General features: G+C 32.7%; 1 protein-coding gene across 5 annotated transcripts in view; it reads left to right on the top strand.

Annotated features, from left to right (window-relative positions):
* The window catches only part of CEP44 (centrosomal protein 44), a 65627-nt gene that overhangs the window by 24329 nt on the left and 14374 nt on the right, over positions 1 to 26924 (top strand). For 4 of the 5 annotated variants that reach the window (XM_078776997.1, XM_068100505.2, XM_068100507.2 and 1 more), the window contains exons 3-5: positions 18722 to 18869; positions 19082 to 19219; positions 23425 to 23616. In XM_078776997.1, coding sequence (XP_078633123.1) covers positions 18722 to 18869; positions 19082 to 19219; positions 23425 to 23616 — 478 coding nt within the window. The remainder of the gene's footprint in view (positions 1 to 18721; positions 18870 to 19081; positions 19220 to 23424; positions 23617 to 26924) is intronic. The other variant, XM_068100509.2, reaches the window with a different exon arrangement.

Genomic DNA, 26924 nt, shown 5'->3' on the forward strand with positions numbered 1-26924 from the left:
TAGTATTACACTTTAGAATTACACTTTGAAATTACACTTTAGAATTACACTTTAGAATTACCCTTTAGTATTACACTTTAGTATTACACTTTAGAATTACACTTTAGTATTACACTTTAGAATTACACTTTAGTATTACACTTTAGAATTACACTTTAGTATTACACTTTAGAATTACACTTTAGAATTACCCTTCAGAATTAGACTTTAGAATTACACTTTAGAATTACCCTTCAGAATTAGACTTTAGTATTACACTTTAGTATTACACTTTAGTATTACACTTTAGAATTACCCTTCAGAATTAGACTTTAGTATTACACTTTCGAATTACACTTTAGAATTACACTTTAGAATTACACTTTAGTATTACACTTTAGTATTACACTTTAGAATTACCCTTCAGAATTAGACTTTAGTATTACACTTTCGAATTACACTTTAGAATTACACTTTAGTATTACACTTTAGAATTACACTTTAGAATTACACTTTAGTATTACACTTTCGAATTACACTTTAGAATTACACTTTAGAATTACACTTTAGAATCACCCTTTAGAATTACCCTTCAGAATTAGACTTTAGTATTACACTTTAGAATTACACTTTAGAATTACACTTTAGAATTACACTTTAGAATTACACTTTAGAATTACACTTTAGTATTACACTTTAGAATTACACTTTAGAATTACACTTTAGTATTACACTTTAGAATTACACTTTAGAATTACACTTTAGTATTACACTTTAGTATTACACTTTAGAATTACCCTATGGAATTACCCTATGGAATTACACTTTGGAATTACACTTTGGAATTACACTTTGGAATTACACTTTGGAATTACACTTTGGAATTACACTTTGGAATTACACTTTGGAATTACACTTTGGAATTACACTTTGGAATTACACTTTGGAATTACACTTTGGAATTACACTTTGGAATTACACTTTAGAATTACACTTTAGTATTACACTTTAGAATTACACTTTAGAATTACACTTTAGTATTACACTTTAGTATTACACTTTAGAATTACCCTATGGAATTACCCTATGGAATTACACTTTGGAATTACACTTTGGAATTACACTTTGGAATTACACTTTGGAATTACACTTTGGAATTACACTTTGGAATTACACTTTGGAATTACACTTTGGAATTACACTTTGGAATTACACTTTGGAATTACACTTTGGAATTACACTTTGGAATTACACTTTGGAATTACACTTTAGAATTACACTTTAGTATTACACTTTAGAATTACCCTTTAGAATTACACTTTAGAATTACACTTATAGAATTACACTTTAGAATTACACTTTGAAATTACACTTTAGAATTACACTTTAGAATTACCCTTTAGTATTACACTTTAGTATTACACTTTAGAATTACCCTTTAGAATTACCCTTTGGAATTACACTTTAGAATTACACTTTAGAATTACACTTTAGAATTACACTTTAGAATTACACTTTAGAATTACACTTTAGAATTACACTTTAGAATTACACTTTAGAATTACACTTTAGAATTATCCTTTAGAATTACCCTTTGGAATTACACTTTAGAATTACACTTTAGAATTACACTTTAGAATTACACTTTAGAATTACACTTTAGAATTACACTTTAGAATTACACTTTAGAATTACACTTTAGAATTACACTTTAGAATTACACTTTAGAATCACTCTTCCGAATTACACTTTAGTATTACACTTTAGTATTACACTTTAGAATTACACTTTAGAATTACACTTTAGAATTACACTTTAGAATTACACTTTAGAATTACACTTTAGAATTACACTTTAGAATTACACTTTAGAATTACACTTTAGAATTACACTTTAGAATCACTCTTCCGAATTACACTTTAGTATTACACTTTAGAATTACACTTTAGAATTACACTTTAGAATTACACTTTAGTATTACACTTTAGAATTACACTTTAGTATTACACTTTAGAATTACACTTTAGTATTACACTTTAGAATTACACTTTAGTATTACACTTTAGTATTACACTTTAGAATTACACTTTAGTATTACACTTTAGAATTACCCTTTAGAATTACACTTTAGTATTACACTTTAGAATTACCCTTTAGAATTACACTTTAGAATTACACTTTAGAATTACACTTTAGAATTACACTTTAGAATTACACTTTAGAATTACACTTTAGAATTACACTTTAGAATTACACTTTAGAATTACCCTTTAGAATTACCCTTCAGAATTACACTTTAGTATTACTCTTTGGAATTGCTCTTTCGAATCACCCTTTAGAATTACACTTTAGAATTACACTTTAGAATTACCCTTTAGAATCACCCTTTAGAATCACCCTTTAGAATCACCCTTTAGAATTACACTTTAGAATTACACTTTAGAATTACACTTTAGAATTACACTTTAGAATTACCCTTTAGAATTACCCTTTAGAATTACCCTTCAGAATTACCCTTTAGTATTACTCTTTGGAATCGCTCTTTCGAATCACCCTTTAGAATTACACTTTAGAATTACACTTTAGAATTACACTTTAGAATTACCCTTTAGAATCACCCTTTAGAATCACCCTTTAGAATCACCCTTTAGAATCACCCTTTAGAATTACACTTTAGAATTACACTTTAGAATTACACTTTAGAATACTCTTTAGAATTACACTTTAGAATTACACTTTAGAATTACACTTTAGAATTACACTTTAGAATTACACTTTAGAATTACCCTTTAGAATTACCCTTTAGAATTACCCTTTAGAATTACCCTTTGGAATTACACTTTAGAATTACCCTTTAGAATTACACTTTAGAATTACACTTTAGAATTACTCTTTGGAATTACACTTTAGAATTACACTTTAGAATTACACTTTAGAATTACACTTTAGAATTACCCTTTAGAATTACACTTTAGAATTACACTTTAGAATTACACTTTAGAATTACACTTTGGAATTGCTCTTTCGAATTACACTTTCGAATTACACTTTCGAATTACACTTTCGAATTACACTTTAGAATTACACTTTAGAATTACCCTTTAGAATTACCCTTTGGAATTACACTTTGGAATTACACTTTGGAATTACCCTTTGGAATTACACTTTGGAATTACCCTTTGGAATTACCCTTTGGAATTACCCTATGGAATTACACTTTGGAATTACACTTTGGAATTACACTTTGGAATTACACTTTGGAATTACACTTTGGAATTACACTTTGGAATTACACTTTGGAATTACACTTTGGAATTACACTTTGGAATTACACTTTGGAATTACACTTTGGAATTACACTTTGGAATTACACTTTAGAATTACCCTTTAGAATTACCCTTTAGAATTACCCTTTAGAAATACACTTTAGAATTACACTTTAGAATTACACTTTAGAATTACACTTTAGAATTACCCTTTAGAATTACACTTTAGAATTACATTTAGAATTACACTTTAGAATTACACTTTAGAATTACCCTTTAGAATTACACTTTAGAATTACATTTAGAATTACACTTTAGAATTACACTTTAGAATTACACTTTAGAATTACACTTTAGTATTACACTTTAGAATTACACTTTAGAATTACACTTTAGTATTACACTTTAGAATTACACTTTAGAATTACACTTTAGAATTACACTTTAGAATTACACTTTAGAATTACACTTTAGAATTACACTTTAGAATTACACTTTGAAATTACACTTTAGAATTACACTTTAGAATTACCCTTTAGAAATACACTTAAGAATTATACTTTAGAATTACACTTTAGAATTACACTTTAGAATTACACTTTAGAATTACACTTTAGAATTACATTTAGAATTACACTTTAGAATTCCACTTTAGAATTACACTTTAGAATTACACTTTAGAATTACACTTTAGAATTACACTTTAGAATTACACTTTAGAATTACACTTTAGAATTACACTCTAGAATTACACTTTGGAATTACACTTTAGAATTACACTTTAGAATTACCCTTTGGAATTACACTTTAGAATTACCCTTTATAATTACACTTTAGAATTGCACTTTAGAATTACACTTTAGAATTACACTTTAGAATTACACTTTGGAATTACACTTTGGAATTACACTTTAGAATTACCCTTTGGAATTACACTTTATAATTACACTTTATAATTACACTTTAGAATTACACTTTAGAATTACACTTTAGAATTACACTTTAGAATTACACTTTAGAATTACACTTTAGAATTACACTTTGGAATTACACTTTCGAATTACACTTTAGAATTACACTTTGGAATTACACTTTGGAATTACACTTTAGAATTACACTTTAGAATTACCCTTTAGAATTACACTTTAGAATTACACTTTAGTATTACACTTTAGAATTACACTTTGGAATTACACTTTAGAATTACACTTTAGTATTACACTTTAGAATTACACTTTAGTATTACACTTTAGAATTACACTTTAGAATTACACTTTGGAATTACACTTTAGAATTACACTTTAGAATTACACTTTAGAAATACACTTTAGAATTACACTTTAGAATTACACTTTGGAATTACACTTTAGAATTACACTTTAGAATTACACTTTAGAATTACCCTTTGGAATTACACTTTAGAATTACACTTTAGAATTACCCTTTAGAATTACCCTTTAGAATTACCCTTTAGAATTACACTTTAGAATTACACTTTAGAATTACACTTTAGTATTACACTTTAGAATTACACTTTAGAATTACCCTTTAGAATTACCCTTTAGAATTACCCTTTAAAATTACACTTTAGAATTACACTTTAGAATTACACTTTAGAATTACACTTTAGAATTACACTTTGGAATTACACTTTAGAATTACACTTTAGAATTACACTTTAGAATTACACTTTAGAATTACACTTTAGAATTACCCTTTAGAATTACCCTTTAGAATTACACTTTAGAATTACACTTTAGAATTACACTTTAGTATTACACTTTAGAATTACACTTTGGAATTACACTTTAGAATTACACTTTAGTATTACACTTTAGAATTACACTTTAGAATTACACTTTGGAATTACACTTTAGAATTACACTTTAGAATTACACTTTAGAATTACACTTTAGAATTACACTTTAGAATTACACTTTGGAATTACACTTTAGAATTACACTTTAGAATTACACTTTAGAATTACACTTTAGAATTACACTTTGGAATTACACTTTAGAATTACACTTTAGAATTACACTTTAGAATTACCCTTTGGAATTACACTTTAGAATTACACTTTAGAATTACACTTTAGAATTACACTTTAGAATTACACTTTGGAATTACACTTTAGAATTACACTTTAGAATTACACTTTAGAATTACACTTTAGAATTACACTTTGGAATTACACTTTGGAATTACACTTTAGAATTACCCTTTGGAATTACCCTTTGGAATTACACTTTAGAATTACACTTTAGAATTACACTTTAGAATTACACTTTAGAATTACACTTTAGAATTACACTTTAGAATTACACTTTAGAATTACCCTTTAGAATCACCCTTTAGAATCACCCTTTAGAATCACCCTTTAGAATCACCCTTTAGAATTACACTTTAGAATTACACTTTAGAATTACACTTTAGAATTACACTTTAGAATACTCTTTAGAATTACACTTTAGAATTACACTTTAGAATTACACTTTAGAATTACACTTTAGAATTACACTTTAGAATTACCCTTTAGAATTACCCTTTAGAATTACCCTTTAGAATTACCCTTTGGAATTACACTTTAGAATTACCCTTTAGAATTACACTTTAGAATTACACTTTAGAATTACTCTTTGGAATTACACTTTAGAATTACACTTTAGAATTACACTTTAGAATTACACTTTAGAATTACCCTTTAGAATTACACTTTAGAATTACACTTTAGAATTACACTTTAGAATTACACTTTGGAATTGCTCTTTCGAATTACACTTTCGAATTACACTTTCGAATTACACTTTCGAATTACACTTTAGAATTACACTTTAGAATTACCCTTTAGAATTACCCTTTGGAATTACACTTTGGAATTACACTTTGGAATTACCCTTTGGAATTACCCTTTGGAATTACCCTATGGAATTACACTTTGGAATTACACTTTGGAATTACACTTTGGAATTACACTTTGGAATTACACTTTGGAATTACACTTTGGAATTACACTTTGGAATTACACTTTGGAATTACACTTTGGAATTACACTTTGGAATTACACTTTAGAATTACCCTTTAGAATTACCCTTTAGAATTACCCTTTAGAAATACACTTTAGAATTACACTTTAGAATTACACTTTAGAATTACACTTTAGAATTACCCTTTAGAATTACACTTTAGAATTACATTTAGAATTACACTTTAGAATTACACTTTAGAATTACCCTTTAGAATTACACTTTAGAATTACATTTAGAATTACACTTTAGAATTACACTTTAGAATTACACTTTAGAATTACACTTTAGTATTACACTTTAGAATTACACTTTAGAATTACACTTTAGTATTACACTTTAGAATTACACTTTAGAATTACACTTTAGAATTACACTTTAGAATTACACTTTAGAATTACACTTTAGAATTACACTTTAGAATTACACTTTGAAATTACACTTTAGAATTACACTTTAGAATTACCCTTTAGAAATACACTTTAGAATTATACTTTAGAATTACACTTTAGAATTACACTTTAGAATTACACTTTAGAATTACACTTTAGAATTACATTTAGAATTACACTTTAGAATTCCACTTTAGAATTACACTTTAGAATTACACTTTAGAATTACACTTTAGAATTACACTTTAGAATTACACTTTAGAATTACACTTTAGAATTACACTCTAGAATTACACTTTGGAATTACACTTTAGAATTACACTTTAGAATTACCCTTTGGAATTACACTTTAGAATTACCCTTTATAATTACACTTTAGAATTGCACTTTAGAATTACACTTTAGAATTACACTTTAGAATTACACTTTGGAATTACACTTTGGAATTACACTTTAGAATTACCCTTTGGAATTACACTTTATAATTACACTTTATAATTACACTTTAGAATTACACTTTAGAATTACACTTTAGAATTACACTTTAGAATTACACTTTAGAATTACACTTTAGAATTACACTTTGGAATTACACTTTCGAATTACACTTTAGAATTACACTTTGGAATTACACTTTGGAATTACACTTTAGAATTACCCTTTAGAATTACACTTTAGAATTACACTTTAGTATTACACTTTAGAATTACACTTTGGAATTACACTTTAGAATTACACTTTAGTATTACACTTTAGAATTACACTTTAGTATTACACTTTAGAATTACACTTTAGAATTACACTTTGGAATTACACTTTAGAATTACACTTTAGAATTACACTTTAGAAATACACTTTAGAATTACACTTTAGAATTACACTTTGGAATTACACTTTAGAATTACACTTTAGAATTACACTTTAGAATTACCCTTTGGAATTACACTTTAGAATTACACTTTAGAATTACCCTTTAGAATTACCCTTTAGAATTACCCTTTAGAATTACACTTTAGAATTACACTTTAGAATTACACTTTAGTATTACACTTTAGAATTACACTTTAGAATTACCCTTTAGAATTACCCTTTAGAATTACCCTTTAAAATTACACTTTAGAATTACACTTTAGAATTACACTTTAGTATTACACTTTAGAATTACACTTTGGAATTACACTTTAGAATTACACTTTAGAATTACACTTTAGAATTACACTTTAGAATTACACTTTAGAATTACCCTTTAGAATTACCCTTTAGAATTACACTTTAGAATTACACTTTAGAATTACACTTTAGTATTACACTTTAGAATTACACTTTGGAATTACACTTTAGAATTACACTTTAGTATTACACTTTAGAATTACACTTTAGAATTACACTTTGGAATTACACTTTAGAATTACACTTTAGAATTACACTTTAGAATTACACTTTAGAATTACACTTTAGAATTACACTTTAGAATTACACTTTAGAATTACACTTTGGAATTACACTTTAGAATTACACTTTAGAATTACACTTTAGAATTACACTTTAGAATTACACTTTGGAATTACACTTTAGAATTACACTTTAGAATTACACTTTAGAATTACCCTTTGGAATTACACTTTAGAATTACACTTTAGAATTACACTTTAGAATTACACTTTAGAATTACACTTTGGAATTACACTTTAGAATTACACTTTAGAATTACACTTTAGAATTACACTTTAGAATTACACTTTGGAATTACACTTTGGAATTACACTTTAGAATTACCCTTTGGAATTACCCTTTGGAATTACACTTTAGAATTACACTTTAGAATTACACTTTAGAATTACACTTTAGAATTACACTTTAGAATCACACTTTAGAATCACCCTTTAGAATTACCCTTCAGAATTACACTTTAGAATTACACTTTAGAATTACACTTTAGAATTACACTTTAGAATTACCCTTTAGAATTACACTTTAGTATTACACTATAGAATTACACTTTAGAATTACACTTTAGAATTACACTTTAGTATTACACTTTAGAATTACACTTTAGTATTACACTTTAGAATTACCCTTTAGAATTACACTTTAGTATTACACTTTAGAATTACACTTTAGAATTACCCTTTAGAATTACACTTTAGAATTACACTTTGGAATTACACTTTGGAATTACCCTTTGGAATTACACTTTGGAATTACCCTTTGGAATTACCCTTTGGAATTACCCTATGGAATTACACTTTGGAATTACACTTTGGAATTACACTTTGGAATTACACTTTGGAATTACACTTTGGAATTACACTTTGGAATTACACTTTGGAATTACACTTTGGAATTACACTTTGGAATTACACTTTGGAATTACACTTTGGAATTACACTTTAGAATTACCCTTTAGAATTACCCTTTAGAATTACCCTTTAGAAATACACTTTAGAATTACACTTTAGAATTACACTTTAGAATTACACTTTAGAATTACCCTTTAGAATTACACTTTAGAATTACATTTAGAATTACACTTTAGAATTACACTTTAGAATTACCCTTTAGAATTACACTTTAGAATTACATTTAGAATTACACTTTAGAATTACACTTTAGAATTACACTTTAGAATTACACTTTAGTATTACACTTTAGAATTACACTTTAGAATTACACTTTAGTATTACACTTTAGAATTACACTTTAGAATTACACTTTAGAATTACACTTTAGAATTACACTTTAGAATTACACTTTAGAATTACACTTTAGAATTACACTTTGAAATTACACTTTAGAATTACACTTTAGAATTACCCTTTAGAAATACACTTTAGAATTATACTTTAGAATTACACTTTAGAATTACACTTTAGAATTACACTTTAGAATTACACTTTAGAATTACATTTAGAATTACACTTTAGAATTCCACTTTAGAATTACACTTTAGAATTACACTTTAGAATTACACTTTAGAATTACACTTTAGAATTACACTTTAGAATTACACTTTAGAATTACACTCTAGAATTACACTTTGGAATTACACTTTAGAATTACACTTTAGAATTACCCTTTGGAATTACACTTTAGAATTACCCTTTATAATTACACTTTAGAATTGCACTTTAGAATTACACTTTAGAATTACACTTTAGAATTACACTTTGGAATTACACTTTGGAATTACACTTTAGAATTACCCTTTGGAATTACACTTTATAATTACACTTTATAATTACACTTTAGAATTACACTTTAGAATTACACTTTAGAATTACACTTTAGAATTACACTTTAGAATTACACTTTAGAATTACACTTTGGAATTACACTTTCGAATTACACTTTAGAATTACACTTTGGAATTACACTTTGGAATTACACTTTAGAATTACCCTTTAGAATTACACTTTAGAATTACACTTTAGTATTACACTTTAGAATTACACTTTGGAATTACACTTTAGAATTACACTTTAGTATTACACTTTAGAATTACACTTTAGTATTACACTTTAGAATTACACTTTAGAATTACACTTTGGAATTACACTTTAGAATTACACTTTAGAATTACACTTTAGAAATACACTTTAGAATTACACTTTAGAATTACACTTTGGAATTACACTTTAGAATTACACTTTAGAATTACACTTTAGAATTACCCTTTGGAATTACACTTTAGAATTACACTTTAGAATTACCCTTTAGAATTACCCTTTAGAATTACCCTTTAGAATTACACTTTAGAATTACACTTTAGAATTACACTTTAGTATTACACTTTAGAATTACACTTTAGAATTACCCTTTAGAATTACCCTTTAGAATTACCCTTTAAAATTACACTTTAGAATTACACTTTAGAATTACACTTTAGTATTACACTTTAGAATTACACTTTGGAATTACACTTTAGAATTACACTTTAGAATTACACTTTAGAATTACACTTTAGAATTACACTTTAGAATTACCCTTTAGAATTACCCTTTAGAATTACACTTTAGAATTACACTTTAGAATTACACTTTAGTATTACACTTTAGAATTACACTTTGGAATTACACTTTAGAATTACACTTTAGTATTACACTTTAGAATTACACTTTAGAATTACACTTTGGAATTACACTTTAGAATTACACTTTAGAATTACACTTTAGAATTACACTTTAGAATTACACTTTAGAATTACACTTTGGAATTACACTTTAGAATTACACTTTAGAATTACACTTTAGAATTACACTTTAGAATTACACTTTGGAATTACACTTTAGAATTACACTTTAGAATTACACTTTAGAATTACCCTTTGGAATTACACTTTAGAATTACACTTTAGAATTACACTTTAGAATTACACTTTAGAATTACACTTTGGAATTACACTTTAGAATTACACTTTAGAATTACACTTTAGAATTACACTTTAGAATTACACTTTGGAATTACACTTTGGAATTACACTTTAGAATTACCCTTTGGAATTACCCTTTGGAATTACACTTTAGAATTACACTTTAGAATTACACTTTAGAATTACACTTTAGAATTACACTTTAGAATCACACTTTAGAATCACCCTTTAGAATTACCCTTCAGAATTACACTTTAGAATTACACTTTAGAATTACACTTTAGAATTACACTTTAGAATTACCCTTTAGAATTACACTTTAGTATTACACTATAGAATTACACTTTAGAATTACACTTTAGAATTACACTTTAGTATTACACTTTAGAATTACACTTTAGTATTACACTTTAGAATTACCCTTTAGAATTACACTTTAGAATTACACTTTAGAATTACACTTTAGAATTACACTTTAGAATTACACTTTAGAATTACACTTTAGTATTACACTTTATTATTACACTTTAGAATTACACTTTAGTATTACACTTTAGAATTACACTTTAGAATTACACTTTAGAATTACACTTTAGTATTACACTTTAGAATTACCCTTTAGAATTACCCTTTAGAATTACACTTTAGAATTACACTTTAGAATTACACTTTAGAATTACACTTTAGAATTACACTTTAGAATTACACTTTAGAATTACACTTTAGTATTACACTTTAGAATTACACTTTAGTATTACACTTTAGAATTACCCTTTAGAATTACCCTTTAGAATTACCCTTTAGAATTACACTTTAGTATTACCCTTTAGAATTACCCTTTAGAATTACACTTTAGAATTACACTTTAGAATTACACTTTAGAATTACCCTTTAGAATTACACTTTAGTATTACACTTTAGAATTACACTTTAGTATTACACTTTAGAATTACCCTTTAGAATTACCCTTTAGAATTACACTTTAGAATTACACTTTAGAATTACACTTTAGAATTACACTTTAGAATTACACTTTAGAATTACACTTTAGAATTACACTTTAGAATTACACTTTAGTATTACACTTTAGAATTACACTTTAGAATTACACTTTAGAATTACACTTTAGAATTACACTTTAGAATTACACTTTAGAATTACACTTTAGAATTACACTTTAGAACTACACTTTAGAATTACACTTTAGAATTACACTTTAGAATTACTCTTTGGAATTGCTCTTTCGAATTACACTTTAGAATTACTCTTTGGAATTGCTCTTTCGAATTACACTTTAGAATTACATTTAGAATTACACTTTAGAATTACACTTTAGAATTACACTTTAGAATTACAGTTTAGTATTACACTTTAGAATTACACTTTAGAATTACACTTTAGAATTACTCTTTGGAATTGCTCTTTCGAATTACACTTTAGAATTACATTTAGAATTACACTTTAGAATTACACTTTAGAATTACACTTTAGAATTACACTTTAGAATTACACTTTAGAATTACACTTTAGAATTACACTTTAGAATTACCCTTTGGAATTACACTTTAGAATTACACTTTAGAATTACACTTTAGAATTACTCTTTGGAATTGCTCTTTCGAATTACACTTTAGAATTACACTTTAGAATTACACTTTAGAATTACTCTTTGGAATTGCTCTTTCGAATTACACTTTAGAATTACATTTAGAATTACATTTAGAATTACACTTTAGAATTACACTTTAGAATTACACTTTAGAATTACACTTTAGAATTACACTTTAGAATTACACTTTAGAATTACCCTTTATAATTACACTTTAGAATTACACTTTAGAATTACCCTTTGGAATTACACTTTAGAATTACACTTTAGAATTACACTTTAGAATTACACTTTAGAATTACACTTTGGAATTACACTTTAGAATTACACTTTAGAATTACACTTTAGAATTACACTTTAGAATTACACTTTGGAATTACACTTTAGAATTACACTTTAGAATTACACTTTAGAATTACCCTTTGGAATTACACTTTAGAATTACACTTTAGAATTACACTTTAGAATTACACTTTAGAATTACACTTTGGAATTACACTTTAGAATTACACTTTAGAATTACACTTTAGAATTACACTTTAGAATTACACTTTGGAATTACACTTTGGAATTACACTTTAGAATTACCCTTTGGAATTACCCTTTGGAATTACACTTTAGAATTACACTTTAGAATTACACTTTAGAATTACACTTTAGAATTACACTTTAGAATCACACTTTAGAATCACCCTTTAGAATTACCCTTCAGAATTACACTTTAGAATTACACTTTAGAATTACACTTTAGAATTACACTTTAGAATTACCCTTTAGAATTACACTTTAGTATTACACTATAGAATTACACTTTAGAATTACACTTTAGAATTACACTTTAGTATTACACTTTAGAATTACACTTTAGTATTACACTTTAGAATTACCCTTTAGAATTACACTTTAGAATTACACTTTAGAATTACACTTTAGAATTACACTTTAGAATTACACTTTAGAATTACACTTTAGTATTACACTTTATTATTACACTTTAGAATTACACTTTAGTATTACACTTTAGAATTACACTTTAGAATTACACTTTAGAATTACACTTTAGTATTACACTTTAGAATTACCCTTTAGAATTACCCTTTAGAATTACACTTTAGAATTACACTTTAGAATTACACTTTAGAATTACACTTTAGAATTACACTTTAGAATTACACTTTAGAATTACACTTTAGAATTACACTTTAGTATTACACTTTAGAATTACACTTTAGTATTACACTTTAGAATTACCCTTTAGAATTACCCTTTAGAATTACCCTTTAGAATTACACTTTAGTATTACCCTTTAGAATTACCCTTTAGAATTACACTTTAGAATTACACTTTAGAATTACACTTTAGAATTACCCTTTAGAATTACACTTTAGTATTACACTTTAGAATTACACTTTAGTATTACACTTTAGAATTACCCTTTAGAATTACCCTTTAGAATTACACTTTAGAATTACACTTTAGAATTACACTTTAGAATTACACTTTAGAATTACACTTTAGAATTACACTTTAGAATTACACTTTAGAATTACACTTTAGTATTACACTTTAGAATTACACTTTAGAATTACACTTTAGAATTACACTTTAGAATTACACTTTAGAATTACACTTTAGAATTACACTTTAGAACTACACTTTAGAATTACACTTTAGAATTACACTTTAGAATTACTCTTTGGAATTGCTCTTTCGAATTACACTTTAGAATTACTCTTTGGAATTGCTCTTTCGAATTACACTTTAGAATTACATTTAGAATTACACTTTAGAATTACACTTTAGAATTACACTTTAGAATTACACTTTAGAATTACACTTTAGAATTACACTTTAGAATTACACTTTAGAATTACCCTTTGGAATTACACTTTAGAATTACACTTTAGAATTACACTTTAGAATTACTCTTTGGAATTGCTCTTTCGAATTACACTTTAGAATTACACTTTAGAATTACACTTTAGAATTACTCTTTGGAATTGCTCTTTCGAATTACACTTTAGAATTACATTTAGAATTACATTTAGAATTACACTTTAGAATTACACTTTAGAATTACACTTTCGAATTACACTTTAGAATTACACTTTAGAATTACACTTTAGAATTACCCTTTATAATTACACTTTAGAATTACACTTTAGTATTACACTTTAGAATTACACTTTGGAATTACACTTTAGAATTACACTTTAGAATTACACTTTAGAATTACCCTTTGGAATTACAGTTTAGAATTACACTTTAGAATTACACTTTAGAATTACACTTTAGAATTACACTTTAGAATTACACTTTAGAATTACACTTTAGAATTACCCTTTGGAATTACAGTTTAGAATTACACTTTAGAATTACCCTTTGGAATTACAGTTTAGAATTACACTTTAGAATTACACTTTAGAATTACACTTTAGAATTACACTTTAGAATTACACTTTAGAATTACACTTTGGAATTACCCTTTGGAATTACAGTTTAGAATTACACTTTAGAATTACCCTTTGGAATTACAGTTTAGAATTACACTTTAGAATTACACTTTAGAATTACACTTTAGAATTACACTTTCGAATTACACTTTAGAATTACACTTTAGAATTACACTTTAGAATTACCCTTTGGAATTACACTTTGGAATTACCCTTTGGAATTACCCTTTGGAATTACCCTTTGGAATTACACTTTGGAATTACACTTTGGAATTACACTTTGGAATTACACTTTGGAATTACACTTTGGAATTACACTTTGGAATTACACTTTGGAATTACACTTTGGAATTACACTTTGGAATTACACTTTGGAATTACACTTTGGAATTACACTTTGGAATTACACTTTGGAATTACACTTTGGAATTACACTTTAGAATTACACTTTGAAATTACACTTTGGAATTACACTTTGGAATTACACTTTGAAATTACACTTTGGAATTACACTTTGGAATTACCCTTTGGAATTACCCTTTGGAATTACCCTTTGGAATTACACTTTGGAATTACACTTTGGAATTACACTTTGGAATTACACTTTGGAATTACACTTTGGAATTACCCTTTGGAATTACCCTTTGGAATTACACTTTGGAATTACACTTTGGAATTACACTTTGGAATTACACTTTGGAATTACACTTTGGAATTACACTTTGGAATTACACTTTGGAATTACACTTTGGAATTACACTTTGGAATTACACTTTGGAATTACACTTTGGAATTACACTTTGGAATTACACTTTGAAATTACACTTTGGAATTACACTTTGGAATTACCCTTTGAAATTACACTTTGGAATTACACTTTGGAATTACCCTTTGGAATTACCCTTTGGAATTACCCTTTGGAATTACACTTTGGAATTACACTTTGGAATTACACTTTGGAATTACACTTTGGAATTACACTTTGGAATTACACTTTGGAATTACCCTTTGGAATTACACTTTGGAATTGCTCTTTCGAATTACACTTTAGAATTACACTTTGGAATTACCCTTTGGAATTACCCTTTGGAATTACCCTTTGGAATTACCCTTTGGAATTACCCTTTGGAATTACACTTTGGAATTACACTTTGGAATTACACTTTGGAATTACACTTTGGAATTACACTTTGGAATTACACTTTGGAATTACACTTTGGAATTACAGTTTGGAATTACACTTTGGAATTACAGTTTGGAATTACAGTTTGGAATTACACTTTGGAATTACACTTTGGAATTACACTTTAGAATTACACTTTGAAATTACACTTTGGAATTACACTTTGAAATTACACTTTGGAATTACACTTTGGAATTACACTTTGGAATTACCCTTTGGAATTACACTTTGGAATTACACTTTGGAATTACACTTTGGAATTACACTTTGGAATTACACTTTGGAATTACACTTTGGAATTACACTTTGGAATTACACTTTGGAATTACACTTTGGAATTACACTTTGGAATTACACTTTGGAATTACACTTTGGAATTACACTTTGGAATTACATTTTGGAATTACACTTTGGAATTACACTTTGGAATTACACTTTGGAATTACACTTTGGAATTACACTTTGGAATTACACTTTGGAATTACACTTTGGAATTACACTTTGGAATTACACTTTGGAATTACACTTTGGAATTACACTTTGGAATTACACTTTGGAATTACACTTTTTTTTGATATACAGAATCGAGGCTCGTGAAAGAGCTAACATTTATCACACAAACAAATCAAACAGACAAACAAACAAAGTATATAAAAAGGGGAGCGGTTGACAAGATGGGGAGAGAAGGGGAAGCACATAAATACAACATTTGAGAGCAGGGACATCGGGAATGTGTGGGAGGGAGAGGGCTTGGGGGGAGGTAGCATTGGAACGGGGGTGGGGGGCGGGGGGGGGGGTGGGAGAAGTATAAACACAAGGACACCAAGGACTTCCAGTAAAGAAGTTGGTGTTTCAAAAAAGTGGATTTGGGGTGAAATTAGCGGGGGTAGAAAAGATGAAGGTTTTGGTGAACAGCTGTTTTAAAGACCTGGAGGGAGGAGTGGGATTGAAGAGAGTGAGGGAGTTTGTTCCAGAGGTGGGAGAAAAGAGGAATGAAGGAGTGAAGGTGAGCAGAGAGTCTTGATTTTGGCAGTTTAACCATATGAGGGTTGCAGGCAGATCTTGTGCGACCTGTAGAAATATTTGGGGGACAGAGCCCAGAGAGAGCTGGGGGCGCAAGGCCGGAGAGGAGTCTGTAGAAGACAGAAAGACCACCAACCTGCCTTCGGTGAGTAAGTGAAAGGCCCTCGGAGGTAGCTTAATCGCGGGAGATTCCAATGATTCTGAATGCTTTGGTTTAGATTTAGAACTTTAGAATTACCCTTTAGAATTACCCTTTAGAATTACCCTTTAGAATTACCCTTTAGAATTACACTTTAGAATTACCCTTCAGAATTACCCTTTAGAATAACCCTTTAGAATAACCCTTTAGAATCACCCTTTAGAATAACCCTTTAGAATAACCCTTTAGAATAACCCTTTAGAATAACCCTTTAGAATCACCCTTTAGAATAACCCTTTAGAATAACCCTTTGGAATAACCCTTTGGAATAACCCTTTCGAATAACCTTTTAGAATAACCCTTTAGAATAACCCTTTAGAATAACCCTTTAGACTTTCCCTTCAGAATTTCCCTTTCGAATTTCCCTTTCGAATTACCCTTTAGAATCTCCCTTTAGAATTACAGTTTAGAATTACTCTTTAGATTTACCCTTTAGAATTACCCTTTAGAATTACCCTTTAGAATTACCCTTTAGAATTACCCTTTAGAATTACCCTTTAGAATTACCCTTTAGAATTACCCTTTAGAATTACCCTTTGGAATTACCCTTTAGAATTACCCTTTAGAATTACCCTTTAGAATTACCCTTTAGAATTTCCCTTTGGAATTTCCCTTTGGAATTACCCTTTAGAATCTCCCTTTAGAATCTCCCTTTAGAATCACAGTTTAGAATTACTCTTTAGAATTACCCTTTAGAATTACCCTTTAGAATTACCCTTTAGAATTACCCTTTAGAATTACCCTTTAGAATTACCCTTTAGAATTACCCTTTAGAATTACCCTTGAGAATTACCCTTTAGAATTACCCTTTAGAATTACCCTTTAGAATTACCCTTTAGAATTACCCTTTAGAATTACCCTTTAGAATTACCATTTAGAATTACCCTTTAGAATTACCCTTTAGAATTACCCTTTAGAATTACCCTTTGGAATTACACACGGTGGGTTCGAAAAGTTCTTTTTTTTCATTTTGATAGACGGAAGGACAGCTAAATATTGAAGTGGCAAAGTATACAAAATATATATTTTTTCAATCAAAAAGTACATATTTATATGCATGTGACCACTAATCAGTCGAACCAATAATTGCTGCCCAATTGAATTACGAAGCAGTACTTTTGTTTGAAATTTCTGCAAGCGATATTTATCGTTGTTTGCACAATACGAAACCCTAAAAATATTATTTCTTTTTTCTTCTTCTTTTTCCCTTCACCTCAAACAGACTGGTAAGAGGAGCCCCTGAAGCGGTTCTACCGCTCCTACATCACGCCTTGGTAGATGTGTCACCACTGTTGGCTTCTGAACTCGTACAGTTCGACATTCAGCTGTCTTCCAAGTCTGACTTTCGTTTTGTCACAGCAGTTTACAAGGTGCGACGTTGTTGGATAATTAGCACTGGAACCTGGAAGGGTCACCTGTCTTTCAGGGAAAAAGTACTATCAATATGGCTAGTTTTGTTTTCAACCGCAACCCCCACCTGCATTGCTTCTTGCCCATTAATTAATGTGGGTAAAGCTACAATTTGATCGTATTGCCGTGACTCATGTTCCTTTACCCCCTAAACCCAACATCTTTATATCAGGCACTGCGAGACGTTTTGGGAATCCGACCCGTATTGACTCGTGAGCAGCTGTTACAGCCGGGATTTGCTGAACGGAAGATGCAGCTCGTGTGTACCATTGGCAGTGCCGTGCGCACTCGGTACCGTCAACGAAGCAAGGTAAAATCTTCTGTGCATTCAAACACTGTCCCAACGAACCTGATATCATTTTGTTCATGTAATTTTATCATCATACTAAAATATGCAATTTGGTGTCTGTCTTGACGATTTTTGACCACGATGCATTCGGTCGTTCCTTATCAAATCTCAACCAAACTTGACAGGAGGACTAAGGGTCACACAATGAAGGTTGCAGCGAATTAATTCCCACCCCCCCCTTCCCAAGAGGGTTTTCCCCCACCAATGGGGATACATGTTCAGGTGTATATCCGTGTTAAGATAGCTTTGTCGTGGCATTTTTCCAAGGCTGCTTCTAATAACAAAAGTGATAACAACTCTCTCTGACCAAACTCTCTTATCTGTCTCCCTCTTCCAAATCCTGGTGGCGTCTGGTCAAATCTGTTCCTTGTGTTTGTTCCCCCTCCATCCCCTCCCTTACCTCAAACGGCTACACAGCTGACTCCGCACATGAAAAAGCTGAATGCCTCAACTCTGTGTTTGCCTCTAAATCTTGTGTCCCAAACCCATCCCTCTCTGTACCCACCGTACCCAGTCGTCCCCAGCTGCTCCTGGACTCTGTGTCCTTTCCACCTTACAAGGTGGAAAAGTCTCTGTCAACCCTCGACTCTGATTCTGCAACTGGACCTGACGGCATCAGCCCACGGGTCCTAAAATCCTGTTCTTCCGCTCTTTCACTCCCTCTCTCTGTTCTCTTCACCCTCTCTTTTGCTCAAGGTCATCTGCCATCTGCTTGGAAATCAGCCAACATCACCGCTTTACACAAAAAGGTGCAAAAACAGATCCTAGCAACTACAGACCAATCTGCCTTCTCCCAATTATCAGCAAAGTCATGGAATCCATCATTGCTTCGGATATGAAATCTTTCCTCTTCTCCAATGGCTTGATCTCTAATCATCAATTTGGTTTCAGACCAGGTCACTCGACTCTGGACATGCTGCTTCTGCTGTCTCAACAATGGATGGAGGTCCTCAATGCCAAACAGGAAATTAGAGCTGTCTTCCTTGACATATCACGTGCCTTCGATACGGTCTGGCACCCCGCTCTGCTCACCAAACTCTCCTCCTTTGGTATCCATGGAAATCTCCACGCATGGCTGGCGGCCTTCCTCTCTGGTCGTAGTCAACGTGTGGCCCTGAATGGGTTTCTCTCATCTCCTCTTCCTGTTCAGGCTGGAGTTCCCCAAGGCAGTGTTCTGGGCCCTGTTCTTTTTCTGGTCTTTATCAATGATCTCGCCGACTCTTTTGAAAATCCTCTCTATCTCTTTGCTGATGACTGCACTCTCTGCCGCTACATTCCTCATCCCTCAGATCGGCAGTCTGCAGCCTCCTCACTCTCTGCAGACCTGGACAAAATCACAGACTGGGCAAACAAGTGGAACATGTCTTTCAATCCTGACAAATCTCACACTCTTACGATGTCTCTCCGAAAAGACCGACTGGACAACCCTCCTATCCACTTTCTGAATATTCCTCTCCAAGAAGTTCTGTCACTCAAGCTTTTGGGTCTCACTATCTGCATGATCTTTCCTGGGAAAACCACATTTCAAATCTGGCCTCCAAAGCCAGTTGCCGACTGGGCATCCTCCGTCGTGCGAAGTCCTTCCTTGGCACACAAGAGCTCCTCACCACATACTATCCGCAGCTTAATGCAATACTGCTCTCCCCTCTGGGCTGTTGCTCCTTCCTCACACCTAGCTCGTCTTCACGCTGTTGAAATCAAAGCGTTCAGAATCATTGGAATCTCCCGCGATTAAGCTACCTCCGAGGGCCTTTCACTTACTCACCGAAGGCAGGTTGGTGGTCTTTCTGTCTTCTCCAGACTCCTCTCCGGCCTTGCGCCCCCAGCTCTCTCTGGGCTCTGTCACCCAAATATTTCTACAGGTCGCACAAGATCTGCCTGCAACCCTCATATGGTTAAACTGCCAAAATCAAGACTCTCTGCTCACCTTCACTCCTTCATTCCTCTTTTCTCCCACCTCTGGAACAAACTCCCTCACTCTCTTCAATCCCACTCCTCCCCCCAGGTCTTTAAAACAGCTGTTCACCACCATCTCTTATCTTGCCCCATCCAAAACCTTCATCTTTTCTACCCCTGCTAATTTCACCCCAAATCCACTTTTTTGAAATACCAATATACCAATTTTTGAAATTTTTGAAATACTTCCTTTCCTGGAAGTCCTTGGTGTCCTTGTGTTTATACTTCTCTCAACCCCCCCACCCCCCTTCCCACGCCACCTCCCCCCAAGCCCTCTCCCTCCCACACATTCCCGATGTCCTTGCTCTCAAATATTGTGTTTATGTGCTTCCCCTTCTCTCCCCATCTTGTCTACCGCTCCCCTTTTTATATCCTTTGTTTGTTTGTCTGTTTGATTTGTTTGTGTGATAAATGTTAGCTCTTTCACGAGCCTCGATCATGTATACAAAAAAAAAAAACAACAAAAAAAAAACAACACTTATGATAATAGCATAATATTAATGATGTTACGAAACGATATTAATACAAATGATATCCCTCCTCCCAATGGGATTTTCCTCCTTGAACAAACATCATGTTAACGTGTATAAATAGCTTATCATGGGGTTTTCGTGGGAGCAATGGCCTCTACCAGAAGTAAAAATACTATGAACCTCAAACACGTATGATTACCTTTTTTAACAGTCACTAATGCTGTTTAACACTAAACTGAAATAAACTTGGAGGATAACGAACGCACCTGATCATAGATCTACTGTAGTCCTTATACCACACAAGGGTTAACAACATGACACTTTCTGCCACCAACGTGGAGTTCTTCCAAGGCGTTTTTCGTCACGTTTTTCCAAAGCCGCTTCTTGTTACAAAAGTAACTAGAACAGCACTCGGTAGAGAGCACACCTCCGCCAGGCTGAATAGTTTATGTTTTGTATCCTACTGATAGACCGGATCTGGATTCGTACCAGAAACAAAATCTAATCGGCTTGTTCTTGTCACACACACAAACTCTCCACCAAGTTTTGTCCAAATCCATCCATAATTTTTTGAGATATCCTGCTGTGTATCGTTTTTGGCCCTATCTCCCAATGGTGAAGAATCGCTTCAAAAAAATCTAGTAGCCGGATCCGAATCCAGATCTTCACCAACATCTAAGCATTTCGGCCTTGTCACATACGCTACATCTCTGCCAAATTTCGTCTGAATCCGTCCACAACATTTAGAGATATCTTGTTCACAGACAAACAGACAGGGGTGAAAACATAACCTTTACCCACCTTCGGTGGCGGAGGTAATAACAACACTTATGACAATAGCATAATATTAATGATATTACGAAACAATATCCCCACTCCCCGAGGGGTTTTGTGACTTACGATATTCTTCCTCTTTAATAATTTTACTGCACGGGATATGCAGGAAGGTGGAAAGTAGAGATGGTGATGAAGGGGAGAATCAATTTTTTTGCAAATGTATTCTTCATTGGAGATTAAGGTGAGCTTGTGTGGCCTACCACTTTGCGGCTGAGCTGTTGTTGTTCCTAGACGTTGTTTCCACTTCACAATAACAGCACTTACAGTTGGCCGTGGCAGCTCTAGCAGGGCAGAAATTTGATGAATTGACTTGTTGGAAAGGTGGCATCCTATGACGGTGCCACGTTGAAAGTCACTGAGCTCTTCAGTATGGCCCATTCTACTGCCATTGTTTGTCTATGGAGATTGCATGTCTGTGTGCTTGATTATATATACCTGTCAGCAATGTGTGTGGCTGAAATGGCCAAATCCACTCATTAGAAGGGGTGTCCGCATAGTTTTGAATTTCTCTCAATTCCTTGCCTTGTATCTATGCTTTATGGGGTTGCCATATCTATCTCACCTCTCTCTCAAACAACCTTTCCACCTGTGCTTTATCCATACAGGTTGAATTAGCGGAATTGCCTTTTCCTGCATCGACTGTTCGTTGCATTTCCTTGAAATATGTCGATCGTTCTAACGCAATTTTATTTGTCAAGGTTCGAAGTTTTAGTTGACAACTTTGACTTTTGTCCTTTCCAAAAGCTACTTTTGTTAATATTGTGTAAAAAAAAAAAAATCATATTAAAGCAGTTCAAATCAGTGCTTCTACTTTTGCAAAGTGCTATTTGATGGAATTGTGACATCAAGTCAATAAATGTTGTTATTGAATACAAGCAAATTTGTGAATTATACCTGCAGAGGCACAGACAGTCTTCAACCGCCAATGATTCTTCTGGCCAACCAAAGATCGTACAGCATTGCAGGTCTGATCCCAACATACCATCTGGGAGTGGGGTGACACATCTGCCTGCATCAGCAAGGCCGAGCTGTTGGGAATCGCACAATGATGGGATCACTGTCCAAAATATGTCACAAGATGTGACACGTCAGGTGTGTCAGCTCTACTGGATGATGAACGTTGAATCGTAGTTGATGCATTGGTAGTACCTTGGCATTTTAGTGGAAACGTCACAGCATTAATCACAATAACGCTTTTACTTGTTTCTCTTTTGCTCATTCCCATTGAAAATAAGTAAATACAGAGGTGGACATAAATGAGGTACAAACAGTCCATCTTCTTGTTCACCTTTTGCTGTATATCAGTCAAATCAGGAGAGGATTAATTCCTAACTTACAAAATCATCTTTCAAATTTGGTCATGGTGGTGAATCCAACACACCTGTACCACCTCAGAATAACCTAAACGCTATATAGCATGCTTCTCAATGACTGTGTCAGTGTGCACAAGTGTTAGGCTAATGTCCACATGTGACCTGGTGATATTTGGCTAACATGGCCACATTGGATAGGTGGCCACATGATCTAGGGCCGTGGTTCCCAACCTGGGGGTCATGGTGTATTTATCGGGGGGGCCATGGGGTAATTTGAACCATACTAAAAATTAAATATTGCTTTTTGTTTTTTTTTGATATTGATTTGACTTTGATATTGTTTTTTTTTTTTTTGTCCAATTGCAGATTTGATGTTGTGGCTTCTGGGAGTAAAAAAAGAAAGTATCTTGACGAATACATAAGGCTTGGATTCACGTCCATTACCGTGTCTGGCCAAGAGAAACCATAATGTGTGCTGTGTCACAAGGTTTTGAGTACTGAATCCATGAGGCCATTCAAGTTGAAGTTGCACCTCGAGACGAAGCACGCACAACATGCAAAGCAGGATCCCGAATTTTTCAAGCGGCATGAAAGAAATTTAAAGCGACAGAAGTTGGATGAGGGAGGAGCTTTTCAACAACAAAATGTAGCAACTGTCCAGGCTTCTTATGAAGTTTCTCTTGAAATTGCAAAGAAGAAAAAACCCCACTCGATTGGGGAGACACTCATCAAGCCTTGTACCCTCCTCATTGTCGAACGGGTTCTCGGCAAGGCAGAGGCTTGCAAAGTCGAACACGTGTCTTTATCGAATAACACAGTGCAGCGTCGTATCTGTGACATGTCGGAAGATGTGAAACAACAGATCATCAATGAGATTAAGGTGGCGCCTTTCGGCTTGTTTTCTTTTCAACTTGATGAATCGACCAATGTTAGTTCCTGCTCCCAGCTACTGGCATTCATTCGCTATGTCAAGGGAGATTATATTAAGGAAGAATTCTTGTTCTGCAATGCCCTGGAAACAACGACAAAAACTAACGACGTCATGGAAAAAATGAAGTTGTTCTTCGATGCGGGAGGAATTCAGTGGGAGAATGTATGCGGTGTCTGTACTGACGGTTCTCATGCCATGCTTGTTTCCAAATCCAAATTCCAAGCAGAAGTGACAATGCTGGCACAACAAGCGAAAGGAACCCACTGCATGATTCATCGCTACGCCCTGGCTTGTAAGACTCTCCCTCTCTTATTGAAGAAAGTTCTTGAAGTCGTAATCAAGATTGTTAACTACATCAAGGCAGGGGCTCTCAACACCCGAATATTCAAGGAGCTGTGCAAAGACACAAACGCGGCACATGAAACGTTGCTGTACTATACTGCCATACGCTGGCTTTCGAAAGGGAATGTTCTGAACCGCGTCTTTGAACTTCGTGCGGAAGTCAAACATTTCTTGAATCTTCAAGGGAAATTATGACCTTCTGCAGCATTACGATGAAGAATTGTGGAACGAATGACTTGCATATCTTGCTGACATTTTCGAGCAGCAGAACCAGCTGAACCTCAAGCTCCAAGGAAGAGCGACTAATATTATTCTTTTCCACGATCATCTCAGAGGATTTGTTGCCAAGCTCCAAAACTGGCGCAGGAAAGTGAACACAGGAAACATTGCTATGTTCGAAAGAATGTCTGAATTGCAAGACAGCATGGGAAAAGAGCTTGATCCCGCACTGAAAAAATGACACACTTGAGCATCTGCAGTCACTGGAGCTAGAATTTCATAAGGATATTCCTGATTTAGATAACAATGAGGCAAAAATTGTGAGGAATCCTTTTTCTGTCAACCTTTGCGTGGAGAGCATGCCGGAGGCAATGCAAGATGAATTCCTGAATCTCAAACGATTCATTTGCCAAAGACACATTCGAAGAGAAGAGTTTGACGGAGTTTTGGGTGGGAATGGGTCGCTACCCTAATATCAGCCAGATAGCTATCCGGGTGCTTCTGCCATTCTCGTCTACCTATCTCTGCGAATCGGGGTTTTCCACGCTGTTGAATATCAAATTGAAACAGCGTAATCGGCTCCACGTGGAAGATGACCTCCGCTGTGCGCTGACTGTGACTCAACCACTGATACCCCAATTGGTAGCTAAAATGCAATTTTAGCCCTCAGACCGCTCTAGCCTGCTTACACGCGCTCCGCCACTCGATGGGATGGGATGGGATGGGATGGCAACATAGAGGATGTAGATGGGATGTAGATGTAGATGGGATGGCAACATAGAGGATGTAGATGGGATGTAGATGTAGATGGGATGGCAACATAGAGAGTAACCCAGTTTTAGGACCAGCAGAGAAGATAACCGAGAAGGAAGTTGAGGAAGCGATAAAAGCAATGAAGAGTAGAAAAGCGGGAGGGCCGACGGGAGTTGTCGGAGATATGTTGAAGGCAGCGGGAGATTGGGGTTTGAAGAGAATGACAGAGATCTGCAATCTGGTGGTGAAAGAAGGCCGCATTCCAGTGGATTGGGAACTGAGTACCCTCGTCCCTCTATACAAGGGGAAAGGTGACCCTCTGGACTGTGGCTCGTATCGAGTGATAAAGTTATTGGAGCATGGAATGAAGGTATTGGAAAGGGTGTTGGAGAGGAGGATAAGGAAGAAAGTGAACATTGACAAAATGCAGTTTGGATTTATGCCAGGAAGAGGAATGACAGACGCGCATTTTATTGTGAGGCATTTGCAGGAGAAGGACATGGAGAAGAGGAAGAAGTTGTTTCTTTGGTTTGTTGATCTGGAGAAAGCATTCGATAGGGTTCCACGTGAAATAGAGACATGGGCATTGAGGAAGTTAGGAGTGGAGGAATGGTTGATCAGAGTAGTGATGGCAATGTACAAAAGAGCGCTCACAGCTGTAAGGATGAAGGACGGGAACAGTGGTGAGTTTGAGGTGAAGGTGGGAGTGCATCAGGGGTCGGTACTAAGTCCACTACTATTTGTAGCTGTGATGGAGGTGCTGGCTCAGAACGTAAAGGAGGGTTTAGCGTGGAAGTTGTTGTATGCAGATGCTTTGGTGTTGATTGCAGAAAGTATGGATG

The sequence above is a fragment of the Myxine glutinosa genome, chromosome 4, assembly GCF_964187855.1.
Source record: "Myxine glutinosa chromosome 4, kmMyxGlut1.1, whole genome shotgun sequence".
NCBI classification, from domain to species: Eukaryota; Metazoa; Chordata; class Myxini; order Myxiniformes; family Myxinidae; genus Myxine; species Myxine glutinosa.